The sequence below is a fragment of the Phaethon aethereus genome, assembly GCF_964289735.1.
Source record: "Phaethon aethereus genome assembly, chromosome: 6".
Lineage (NCBI taxonomy): Eukaryota > Metazoa > Chordata > Aves > Phaethontiformes > Phaethontidae > Phaethon > Phaethon aethereus.
Window position 1 is genome coordinate 31,328,217 of NC_138580.1, and position 13,192 is coordinate 31,341,408.

At 40.6% G+C, this 13,192-nt stretch overlaps 1 protein-coding gene across 1 annotated transcript in view; it reads left to right on the top strand.

Annotated features, from left to right (window-relative positions):
* Positions 1–13,192, top strand: part of SATB2 (SATB homeobox 2) — a 131,489-nt gene that overhangs the window by 49,622 nt on the left and 68,675 nt on the right. Inside the window, exons 3-4 of the mRNA XM_082001428.1 lie at positions 7,507–7,633; positions 9,762–9,885. Of these exons, the coding sequence (XP_081857554.1) occupies positions 7,507–7,633; positions 9,762–9,885 (251 nt within the window). The remainder of the gene's footprint in view (positions 1–7,506; positions 7,634–9,761; positions 9,886–13,192) is intronic.

A 13,192-nucleotide genomic window follows, 5' to 3' on the forward strand; every position in this document is an offset into this window, starting at 1 on the left:
TTCCTTACCAATTATTGGCTGTTTTTTTAAACAGAATAGGGGGTTGGAAAATTAAATAAAGACTTCCAAAATAACAAGCTTCAGAAAATTTTATTTAATTTGTGGGTTCATTCTGTTCTCTCTCTCTACCCCCCCCCTTTTTTTTAAGAAGATCTTTATTAATTTAGTCTAGTAACTTAGTGCCTATATTAAATTAATCTAATAAAAGTCAGGGTCCTCATGTAATGTTTCCCAAATGTGAGGCAGCATCTATTACATGAGGCACAATCTTTTTACAGTAAAATGTAAACCCGATACGTAGAATTACAAGGCATCAAACTGTTTGGTGTATGTTTTTTAAGTCAAATACTTGAGTACACTCATGCTGGAGGAAGGGAATGGGCAACGTTAGTATTCCAAAAATTAAAATCTCAAACTAAGCTTCACATATCAAAGTGATTTTTCATCTGTGAAAATACTCTGAAGTTCAACAATTAAACCTGGTAACACTAACAGTCTTTCTATTGATAGTTACTCACACCCATGTTTCTATAAAGATTTTAATATATAGTAATATAAATATCATATATAATGATATAAATACATAGTCTATATTAAAGTCTGTGTATTGATACAGATCTGGAAAGCTAGATAGGAGTGTTTAAATTGACCAGCTCATAGATGCGTTGTTGCACCACAGAATTTTATTCTGTAAACCACTGTTGGTACACGTAGTTTATCACAGTCTTTTAAAAGGGCAATAGCCAAGAACACCAGCAACAGCAGTACAAGGGCCTTTGCGCTGCCAGAGCTTCAGGCAGCTCGGCCATGCCTTCCCCTTGCATGAAGGTCACCCTTTTGTGCAGAGCTCTGAAGTTGCACAGGTCTCACGAGCTGGGGTGGAGTGTTCGTCGTCCAGGGAGTGTGGGTGTTCCTGTTGATTTGTGGATGTGTACATCACAGTGTAATCACATAGTTTATTCCTGTTCTCTCGCTGAATTATTTATTATGGACTGAAATGAGGAAGGAGGAGGATTCTTTTGTATTGGCATAAACATAGGATTATGTTCGTTCTATGCTTTCAATCGCTAAATCACCAATATGTCAATTGGCGTAATACAGTCTACCTCACAGGGATGTTACAAAGCTTAATTAATTAATGTTTTCAAGGTGCTTTGGGATCCTCTGATGAAAGGCGCTTTAGAAGTACAAGGGAGAATTATGCTGATTATTTTTCCCATCTATTACCCCAATAGGTCACTGACTGAAATTCAATAGAATAATATGGGCACCCTTGTAATGATAGGCAAAGGCAGTATAATATTTTTTTAATTGCCATAAGAGCTAGAAAAGGCAGCTCAATAATATAATACAGAAATTAATATAATCAGGGTTTTTTTAATTGTTCCCATTGCTTTTTTTCTCTTTTCTGCTTGAAGAGTCATTCCCTTTGCTGGATTAACAATAATAACTACAAATTATCCCTTGATGTTGTTACAGTTTGATGATATACTACAGCCAGGGTACAGGTTAGAAACACAGGCTGAGTTATTATGTACCACAGAGTAGTGATTTCCTGCAAACTGATTTATGGGTAAATAATTCTATGTACTTATTGCATGGCACAGGCAGTTTTTAATTTCTGTAACAAAGCACAGCTGAACAAAGGAAAATTGCATGCTATAGCATGGGGACAAGACGCCTCTGAAGAGGATAAGCAGATGCAATCAATGTCACAAGAACCTACCCGTCTTGTAGGGGGCCCTGTCAGTGGTGGCTGATAGATAAATGGCTTGATGGTCCCAGAAGTGGGGGTTTTATTGAGGGTTTCATTGAGGTCTTTCATTTGGAGTTGTAAAAGGAATCAAAAGTGTTTGGGTGCTAACGCTAATCTGCAGTTTCTCCTGAGTTTCTGTTGAGTTGGTAAGAGCTGCTGTTGAAAAGTAAGACGTTTAAACAAAACCATTTGATTGAACTGACAGCATGGCAGCAAACGACAGTTGCGTTCGTCACCCAGCCTTGGGTTCGCAGCTGGGCGCTCTCAGGCTGTGATCCTGCGACGCAGGGGAGCGAACGCTAGTACAGCTCTGGGATGGCCACAGCCACGTGAGGCACGGCTGTGGTCCGGTACAGCTCTGCAGAGTCAAATTTGCTGAAAACGTTTTCAAGGGGTAAATAAAGTCCAGGAGATCTTATGCTGGGTTGGGCACTGCCTACTCCCTCAGCCTTTCTGAAGCTCACACAAAGCTGCGTTGTTTGCCGTGTCTCACTGGGCAGGCACGTGTTCATGCCTGAGCTGCGTGTAACTTGTACTGCCACAGCCTGCAACAGCGCCGTCCTGCCGTTAGTGAACGTGCAGCTGTAGCGTAAGAAACAAGCTTTGCGCTTGCCCGGTTTCCAGCCTGACTGTGTACACCAGTCCACAAGCAGAAGCAATTGTCTGCTTTAATACCTTACCCTAAATGAGTCTCAGCAGGTTACATTTGCTTTTGTTTTGGTGCTGTGCATCAGGGATTCAAATGGTTTGTCTGCTTAGTGTTGAAAAGTGCTTTTCTTAACAATGTTTGGTAAGGAATCAGTGTTCTCTGCTATCCTTCTTTTCCTCTTTAGCCAAAGAACACAAAATTCCTTCTCTTTCCCTCTCTGTACATATTTGGGCAAGTATTACTCATGATTCATTTTGTAGCTGTCTCCAGAAAAATGTTGAGGTGGGGGTGGTGATGCTAATAGGAACTTCCAAAATGTCCTTCATTTGATCCCATCACTTAATTTTAACCCTAGCAGATTAGCATTTTAAATAAATTGCATTAATCCTGTGTGACCTACCTACAGGTATCCATTTAAGATGTAACTCAGGTATGGTCATAATTTGTGAAAGGTTGAAATCAGGAGTCTAACCACAGTGGGAGCAGGGGATAGTTTGTCAAGGGAGCCAGTGACAGTGCGGGGCGTGTTGTGGTCCTGTTTGCTCTGTTTAGGTGCAAAAAGGAAATTGGAAAATGCCCCATTTTAAGAGTTTGATTTTACAGTAGTGATGTATTGAAGTGTCCATGAGATGCTCCAGGAATTCCTGTGGGACTATCCAGATAAAAAGTTAACTGTGCAAGTGGTTGAGAGATGCAGGCCCCAGGCCTCATTCTGTTTATGACCAAGCAGCGTTGTAGCTAGACTATGATAGATAGGTAGGTAGGTAGGTAGATCCTAAACCCCACATATGGCATTCTTAGAATGAGCGTACTGTATGGCTGTCTTTCCAGTTGCAAAGACAAATGACGCTTCTAGCCCATATAATTAAGTAATTTTCTGGGGCAGTATAAGCTACATAATAATGAAAAGGTTTGCCAGCTTAGCTGTTATTTTTCTAGGAAAGCAGCTTTTTGCATTTTTGCATTTTTGCTGTTGTTATGGTCCTGATTAACATAGTTATTCTAGAAGTCTGCTTTAGGCCCAACGTTGCATCCATTCCATTCACATCTCACTAGGGTGAAATCCCAGGAATAATCCCAGTGCTTTGGAAGCATAACTGTTTCAGGTGATACTGTAAAATAGAGGTCGTGAAGATCCTGTGACAAGTTCTGCTAGATATAGAGGTCAGCCATGATGTAGCTGGTCAAATCTTCCGCTCAATGTATTGTTCTGCTCTGACTTGCATAGTTATCACTTTCTTCTCCAAAGGAGCTGCATTTTAAATGAAACTAAACTGAAACCACTCTGGCAGGGTGGCACATCATTGGCCTAAGTGGAACAACAGCACTGGTTGTTATGTATGAACCTGACATTCGAGCTCACAGAAGTTTCCCACTAGTGTGTTCTAACATTTTTGTGGGTAAAGGGAGTTATGCACATTTCAAACTAGGTTACTCTGTCTTTTTTTCCTATCTGCATTTTGATGAAGCTGAAGCTTAAACTTTTAATAAAAGACCTGTCTGTAGAAGGACATGCATTCAAGAACCAACAGCCACCGGATAGAAAATATCTTCTGAAATATGTTTATTATGTTATTATTATTATATGTTTATTATATATTTCCCCAAATAACATTATTATTAAATGTTATTTGGGGAAAAAAAAATCTTTGGAGAATACTGTTTGGTCTGTTTATTGTCTTTAATTGACTAACTGGCCTGGCTGCATTCAACCATTTCTAGATGAGTTCTCAAGAGCTGTTCTAGCGTATGGCCATTTCTTGAGTGTGTGCAAGCTTTGAAATCTGTTGAACTTTCCGTTCAAAAAACTCTTATAAGAACAGAGTCCCAAAGGATCATTGATACAGGAAAGCAAAGCAGACTCATGAACAGTTTTGTGAACTCATGAAAGATGTGCTTTCGATTTCATGAGCAGTCTGATCTGCTGCACATTACCCACACATAATTTTTAGAAGGTCTGGAGCTGATGGAGGAGTGATATTCCTGGAGCAGTAGTATATGCATGAATAACACAGTGGCCTTTACTCATTCCTGTCCCCACTCCCAAGCCTCAGTTGTGGTGGCATAAAAGCTCAGTCAGGCCAATTAAAGAGATTTCTTTAAAGGCCTGAGCTGTACTGTTTGGAGTCAGAGAGGGGAAAAATAAAAAAATGTGTACGTGGAAGTGACTCCTTGCTACCAGGCTGTCCTCATCTTGGCATTGCTGTTACACTAGAAATGCCCAGTGCTGGATGAGAAGGGACCTTTTTAGGGGGAAAATGTTGGTGAACTCAGATTTTACTGAGGAGTCATTCAGGGATGTCTTCTAGCATGCAGAGAATACGTTTGCTCACAAGCTGGCATCATCTTCCCAAGTGCACCCCGAGTTGCCTTAAATACAGTGTCAGTGCCATGAAATAAAGCACCTGTGAAGTCTGCTGAGGAGCTGGAAGGAAACCGTGGCTTCTGGCTATCATTTGGACCAGCTTAATGTGCTCTGGAAAAAAAAATTTTCACACGTCATATCACACCGGCTGGAAAAATAGTGCACATCAGCAGTGCTGTAACGCAGAGTAAAGGAGTCGCAGCAGGTGTTAACGTGCAGAGGCACAGAGCATTATGGTAACACCTGTGTTTGTCTAAACCCAGCCAAAACAATTTCCTCTCCAGTTGTAGAGGAGGATTAAAATAAAAAAATCTACCAAACTTCCAGTAGTAGCAGGTATTTCCTGTAAAGCAATTTGCATAGCATTTCCCATGGTGCACGGTGCCTGCGCTGTGTTTTTTCTCTTCAGACTTTTTTAGTTTGGGGGCATCTTTGGTAACTTCAGTGACCCCTGACCACCTCTTTGTCTCTTGCCACCGTTGCCGGGCCCGAGCAGTTGCAGATGGTGTGCTCTCTCAGTGCTTTCCTTAATTGAATGAAAAATAAAGCCTCTTGTAAAATATTACGAATTTAGATGTGACTTATGGGGCACATATGATGCTTATTTTTTCAATTACATGAAAACTTGGCGTGGTTAAACACAGGAAGCCAAGTGTTCTGTGAAGCTGGTATAGATTTCTGGATTTTTAGGTGATTTTGCTTTAAATTATTATATAGCAGAAGGGGGTGAAGGAAGTCAGCAGCTAAACTGTGTTTTCCCAGCATGTATTTCACTCAGTGGACCCTTGATGCTCATTTCATGACTAATATATGCTGTACTATATGCATTTCTTGTTGTCACCAGAGATAGCATTAAGTAAACTATCCCCTTAAGAAAAACAGCTTTTCTTGGCAAGTGGAATATGACTCAAGGAGCCAGCACTGGAGACATACGGTGCTGTGAATGAGTTCTGTGTGTTACTCTACTGGATCTGAGTCCAGGCACTATTTATACTGCAGCATATTCAGCACCAGATTGTTAAATCTTAATACTGAAACAGTGCATCATTTAAATGTTTTTGTTCTGTTTATGTCCCATTTTCAAGCGTTGGATATCAAGCAATACTTACTAACTTTTTGTTTCATTTGGACAAGATCTCCCCTTGCCAAAAGATTTCTAATCTGCTCTTGAAATATTAGCCCATCTGTACCAGCACGTTACAGTGAAACTTTGTGCCACTGAGGATGAATGAGGTCACTTCCAGTTTCTTTCCATATGTGGTGATAGAATACCTTGCAAAGTAATATGTCAATGGTAAATGCAAAGGTTTAAGTGCTACAGAAAAGGAGTTGTACTAAAATTATTTCATCTTCAACCTGTATAGGAATGGGGAAAAAAAATATTCCATAGCAGGTATTTGATGGGCTCATAAGCATTGTGTTCTGTCATTCTCTCTGTGCAAGAAGCCTTGTTTCACTGGTTCAAGGGTGGTATTTATCTTATGGTCATGTTTGGGAGACCAGGATAAAAGGCTTTTGCCATTTATTTCAGCTTGATCAGTTCCAGAGCTGGTGAAGAACTGGGAGTAGAAACTGAGGAGGAGAGGTTTTAAGTGTCTTGGCATCACAGCATCCTTCCAGATACCCAAGGAGGGTTCCTGGAGCTCCTCTTATCACAGAGGAAGTAGTTTTTTCATGTATTAATGTATTTCTGGCAGTAGAGATTACAGATGGTCTTTTCGAAGATGAAAAAGTATAGAAGCAGACCTCCAAAGGCATCAGTTTAAATGGGACAAAAGGTGATCAGTGTCTTGTAGGGCTGTGCTGAGAAAAGTTACATGAGCAGAACAGTGGGGCAATGGGAACACGGTGGAGGAGGCAATAAAAGCAGTAGTTGCAATAATGCAGAACAAGGCCAAACTGCTTTGCTCTCATGTAAGATGGCACTGTGGCTTGCTTTGTTTGGCGTCTTCCTGGAAGTCATTCCTGGGTATTAGTCACTGTTTGTGGTGTGGGTGGGCCCTCTGCAATTGTCTAAACAGAAATAATACCTCTGCACCAAATGGTTTACCATCCAAGTTTACAGTCTTTGTGACAAGCTCATCCAGAAGAGGTGATGATCCCTATTAAAGAATAGACAGAAGTAGAAATAGGACTTACAGCATTCTCCCCCGCCCCCAAAATGCTATTTTGGATCTGCGGTCAGCAGCTTGCAGTTGTTTTTTTCACGAAGAAAAGCAACCGTTTGCATAGTACAACTTGTAGCTGGGAGTGAACTCTTTCTACTTCGTGGGTTTCCAGTGCCATCCATCCACACTGGGAGTCGTACCATGCTTAGATTGTAATTGTGTGCTGAAAGCCCACACGTAGGAATTTTCCAGTTCAAGTCAAAACCAATGCATTTATTTACTGAAGCGTTTTGTAGACTGCAAAATCAGGACTATAGAGTATTTAAAGCTTGTTCTAACTTAGAGAAATAGGCTTTAGTGGGATGATGAAAGATGTGAAGGAAGGAAGCTTCCTCTGCTTCCTTGAAGTAATTTAAGAGCCAGGAACATGTCAGCAACTCTCTGCTAAGAATATAAAATCTATTCCTACTCTTTCCTATTGTTTGCTTCAGGAGTCAGGACAACACATCTTTTTGAGCGAGACTGCAATAAACCTCAAGGCGGATCCTGAATCTCATGAACAAAGAAGCCTATCAAAGGGTTTGGTAAATGGCCGATAAAATATAAAGTGTGAATTTTTTGTTTTCAGGAATAATCAAGCTTGGGAGGTGGAATCCCCTCCCTCTCAGTTATGTGACGGATGCACCAGATGCGACAGTAGCCGACATGCTACAAGATGTCTATCATGTTGTGACATTGAAAATCCAATTACAAAGGTGGGTGTTTCTGAACATCTGTCCTTCTCTATTCTCTGAGCTGCTCTGTCGATTACAGCATCACTACAGAGATTAGCACATCCTGTCTTCATTAATTTCTGGACTTTTGATGAAATAAAAAGAAAAATTAAAAGAAGGGTGGGTCACCTGGCAGTTTTTTTGAGCATGTTCCAATTGATTTTATATGTTTTCTGAAGTAGCAATATGGTAGCAGAGAGGGGAGGGGCAGAATCTCAATCAAGTATAGATATGGGGCCCTTAAAGGCAGACCTTTCCACAGTCCCTAATTTAATGGATTCTCAAGGCTTGGTTGTATCAAAAAATTAAAATCCTTGCCATTTTCCAGGTCTTTTGCTGCCAGTTGCTGAGATGGGGAGAAAAGGAGTCTGTTAACTTTCCTTTTTTTCTTCAGTGGTATTCCCAGTGAAAAGGCAAGAACATGAGGAAGGGATGTGTTACTGCAGCTCCATTTGTCATTTGGAAAATATTTTCCTACAGTGAATGCTAGTCCGATCAGCAGAGCAAAACACTTTACACTTACTTGCGCCTTCTTCCCCCACTTCCGCTTTTTCTCCCCCTTTCTCTCTATTGGTCTTCAAAAGAGTCCTCAAATAGTTACTGATGTCTGCGTAAAGGAGTTGCGGCAGGTCCCTGGCAATGCATGGTATACTCTAAACCTGCTGGTAAGCCTACATTGCACAGTCTGCTGTAGCTCTATGGCCAGGACATGTCAGAAGAAAGAGGCGGAAATAACAGACATCCTGGAATAATTTGCCCACAATTATTTGAAGCTCAAGTTGAACAGAAGAGGGGCCCATTGGGACATGTGTCTGTGTCCTTTGGTGGCAGGAACTGTTCAGTTCAGTTTTGAATTTGGAAGTAGTTGGTGCCTCTACTGATATTAACCTCCCAGACAGCAACAATTCTTTCCTGTTGTATCTCTGATGGGGCTTAGGGTTTCCAGTTCCCACTAACAGGCGTTTCTTTGGTTTTATATACTGTTACCATTTCTCAGCTAGACGGCATTTCTGCAGCATAGTTGTAAAAGAAAATTTAGAGCCTGTAGCCGCTATAAAACTGGAGTGCAGTAACTCATCTCCTTAGAAGTATGAGCTACCAGCAGTCCATCTAGTCTATTGTCATGTCTGTATTACTGGAGGGTACCAACCCAAGATCAAGGTCTCAGTCTTTATCTTCAAAGTGCTTGAATGCCTGGATGCTGTGTAAATAAAAGATAGCCCGTGACTTTGAGATAAAGATGGTCATTGACTACTTGAACTCCTCAAGCGCAACTGAACTTTCAACTCTGAGGGTAAAGCCAGGCTGTATAGACAGAAGACAGAACCACCTTAGAGGCTGATTGGAGAGCATGCATTCAGTTTCTCAGGCATGAATGGCAATGACAGGCTTCTCCCAACTTTCTGATGTGCTTCTTGGGTCTGTCTCCACGTATCTAGATGCAGACCATAAACTTGTTAAATTAAAAGAGGCACAAGGCACACAAAGACAAAAGCTTCACTACCTATGCAGTTCTTGTAAACTGAAAGTGAGAATGAACTACATGTGACAGATGTTGGGCCTATGGCTTAATTTGTTTCTGAAAGGCTCTCGGATACTTCAGCAATGAGGGCAGTTACAGGAACCAGTATCAAATACAATTAATTTTTCAGACTCACTGCTCAAAGCCTTGCCTCTACACAGTGTGGGCCCTTACAATGTAGGGATTTCGTTAGTGACAGTGTGGCATTCACGTTCATTTTTCTATCCCAGCAGGAGTATCTTTCTCTGGAGAGGATGGCTTTATCCAACCATTTCTGGGGCTTGCTTTATGCAGTTTCTTTGCTTTCCACCAGGCTCCAGAGAGAATGGTTATGCACACTTACAGTATCATAGTAGGATTAGCTGCTGTTCCTGCCATATACTGTCATTCTTTTAGTTGAACTACACAATTTCTGGGCGTTGGGCTTGATGGGGAGGAGAAAGTGGGGAGAAACACCTTTTATGGGCTGGCTAGGCAGGAAACTCCAAGGTTGTGCTGGCTGTTTAAAGGTCTATAGCATTTGTACGCAAAGAGTAAGCATCTGTGAAGGTGATGATTCTATCTGCTTTTTGCTTTCTGTTTTAACAGTTGTTCAAAGTTGGAAGACTTGCCAGCAGAGCAGTGGAACCACGCCACAGTTCGCAATGCCTTAAAGGAACTGCTTAAAGAGATGAATCAGAGCACGTTAGCCAAAGAATGCCCTCTCTCACAGGTCAGTGTTTTTAACAGGCTTAGGGAAAGCCAGATTTACAAGATCTAAAGCTCATATTTGTTCAGTAAAGGGCTTAGACTAAACAATTCCATAAATATAAAATCAATTCTTATTTTCTTTAGAAAGGAGAACTTGTAATTATTATGAAAAAGAGTATCTTTATACCATGTTTTCTTACTGGGTTGCCAGGTAGAAATTATGAATGAATTGGTTGATTTTTATCCTGCTGTTCAGAGAGGTGTAAATTCTTCATTTAGATCTTTATCTGAGCCTTTTGCAATAGGACTAATGATCCTCAAATGCAAGATTTGAGTTGCTTCTTCCCACTAGCAGAGGCCTGCCTCCCCCACTAACCCATAGGTAGCTCTCATCAGCCTCCAACTATGATAAAAAGTACGCTGTTTTAACAGTTGTGCCCCAATTTCTAGGAGACAGCAACAAAAAAGTATATGTAATTAAGTTAAAAAAAGAAAAAAACCTCAGTCTTATTCTCCATGACTGCTTCATAAACAACAGCGATGTCATGTCTAAGACACCGACACAGGTTCCTAAAGCTATCGTGAGCTCTATTTGTACTTCAGATTGTCATAACAAGAGATAAATAAAATTTTCATGACTGAGTCCTCCTTGCCTCTTAGAAAAAAGAGAAAAACACTTCAGCGCTCAGACCAAGTAATTTTGCTGGAAGTGAAAAATACATTGCCTTCTAAAAACTTTATTAGAATCATAGGCTAATCTGTCTATTGTATCTTAAAAAAGTAAAAACATCAGTAATCCCTGCTTGCTAAAAATCTGTTGCTTTGCTAGCCCATTTCCAATGTTTTTTCTCCTGTGGTTGCCTGTCTTGATTTGCTCTGTATGCTTATCCTGCAATTCATGATCCAAAGCCTCTGTGAACCAAGAGGGTTCTTTCTATGTATAACCAGCACAAATTTGCCTCACTGTGTTATGATTACAGCTGCAGAGGTGAGATACAGAGCAGAATTTAGGTCTTTGCAATTGGTAGGAATCACGTTCCTCATCTTCCTTAGCCATGTTGGGTCTGCAGAACTAACAGGAATGGAAAGGCCGTGTAAGAAAAGCCATGTAACTTGCCATATTGACTAAAGGAGTAGCAGTGACTCTAGATATGTATAGAGCATAGGTGTGTTGAATACGAAAGTATTTTTATTTTCACACAGTTTAAGTCTAATTTCTTGAAATAGAATTATCTATGGAATCTGGTCAGCTAATGATGATTGCAGCATATGGTTGTCTCTGCCCAGTCTTCTTCAATATCCAGTATAACTAAACTATGCATAATTTCATATGCAGAATTCATTTGTTGTCTGGGTCGTCTTCCTCCCACTTCAGTTTCAAAGCCTAGCAGGTGGAAATGCTGCAGTTGGTTTACTCCTCCTATAGCCTCAGTCTGAAATATATTTACAAAATTACTGATGACAGGACTGTAGCAGCAACAGTCCTCGCCCCAGTATTTGCTTAGTGAACAAAGCTAAAAGGAGATCCTTCCATAGAAAATAGAGCTTGTGTACTTTTAAGCACAGGTGTAAGTGACCTTGAGGAGTGACTAACTCTTGAACTGGGACTGCAAGAATGCATTTTGTATTATTAGTAGTAGTATTAGTATTAGTATTAGTATTATTACTGCCATAAAAAGTTGCAGCCTCTTTTGTTTTGGCTCACAAAATGCAAAAGATACAATGAAAGGTTGTATGGGAGCTGTCTGTTACCATCATCTGAATATGCCTCTAATACAATTCCTTCTCCCAAATCAGTTTTAAAAAAATATCGTGCCAAATGTGAAATGTCATTACAACCCCCTTGTGGTTAATATATTATTGACAGCAGCAAATTGCAGAGTGGTCTCTTAGGAGTCAAACTGCAGAGTAAATGCTGCTGTTTATTAATGTGTTCGCAGTGCCTCAAGTACAGAAGTGGAGAGGGGCAGCGCAGGGAGCTCTCGCTCCCGCCAGCGACGGTGCTCCGTCTCTGGTTCTCGGTGCCCAAGCTCTCCATGCAGCCCAGATGAGGATTCTGATTGCCACTAATGGGAAATGTAATCATTCACTTTGATTTAAAATTGTTCTGGTTTTTTTCTGCTAGGTGTATTATGTGGCTGCAGCTTAGCTACCCTTAGCATACGGCTCCTGTTCAAATAAATAAATCCCAGTTAACCAAGCTGGGGGGAAGAAGGGTAGGTGGGGGGAGTGTGTGGCAGAAAGAAATCCAATTATTTCAGCATTTCCATCTTTGCGTAGAGACCTTTGTCTTTCCTGTGTATTATGTAAGTCATTTCAGCACTGACCATGCATTTTGCCTCTTTGCGGGAGCAAGATTTCTTGGGATGTGAGCATGTCCCATATTTTTCTCCTTGAATGTACTGCACTGGATTTTCTTTGTGTGGGTATTTCTTAGCTCCTGGTCTAAGTAGTTTTCATTCCACATGGCTGTAATGGCTACACACATACCAAACATATCTGCTACTTCATATAATGTATTCCTTCCGTAAGGATTTTCCCAGGCATAACATGCATTATTTAGAAATTGGCAATTAGTCAGTGGGTTTTTTTGCCACTGACTTCTGAATGGATATTTCCTTTCTGCAGACTTATCAAGATTCCTAGCAGAAATACCCCTAGGGTTCCTTTACATTTAATAGTGAGGATATGTAGCTTGAAAGTTGTTATGGTTCTTTCCCCTGCTCTACTGTCAAGCAATTGAAGAGAATCTGTTTGGGATTTTTCACCAATGGTTGATTTACTATTTGATTTTACTACTTAGTTTAAGTCTTGCTTTCTCAAATAAAGGTTAATGGGTTAATATTCTGTGATACGTAATAGCCCTACAATTTCAGTAATGTCAATTTTTTGTAGAGCTGAAGGATTTGGTGGAGGGGAAAAAACAATTTGTTATGTAGACAGAGCTAAATAATTTCCCCACCCTTCCTTAGTGACTGAAAATTCAAGTAAAGTGACACTGAAAAAAACCCAAGTTATCTCAGCTCAACTTTGTTCAAAATCCTTCCTTAGCAGAGGCTATGTCTGTGTTAGGCTTTCAGAATACTGTTGCTTGTTAAAATGACCTGGAGCAAGGGAGGATTTACGGGGAGGGAATTGCTGCTGACTGCCACAATGCTAGGTTTATGTCTCAAAATATTGATTTTAATTAGAAAATTGAATCTTGGTTTTAGAAATTGAAGCTGCCTCTTAAAAAGGCTCTTACTTCATAGCTTTCAGACTCCACTGCAGTGCACCATAGCAGCCTTCGAGTGGAGAAGTTAAAGTGAAAAGGCAGAAGAGCCTCTTCA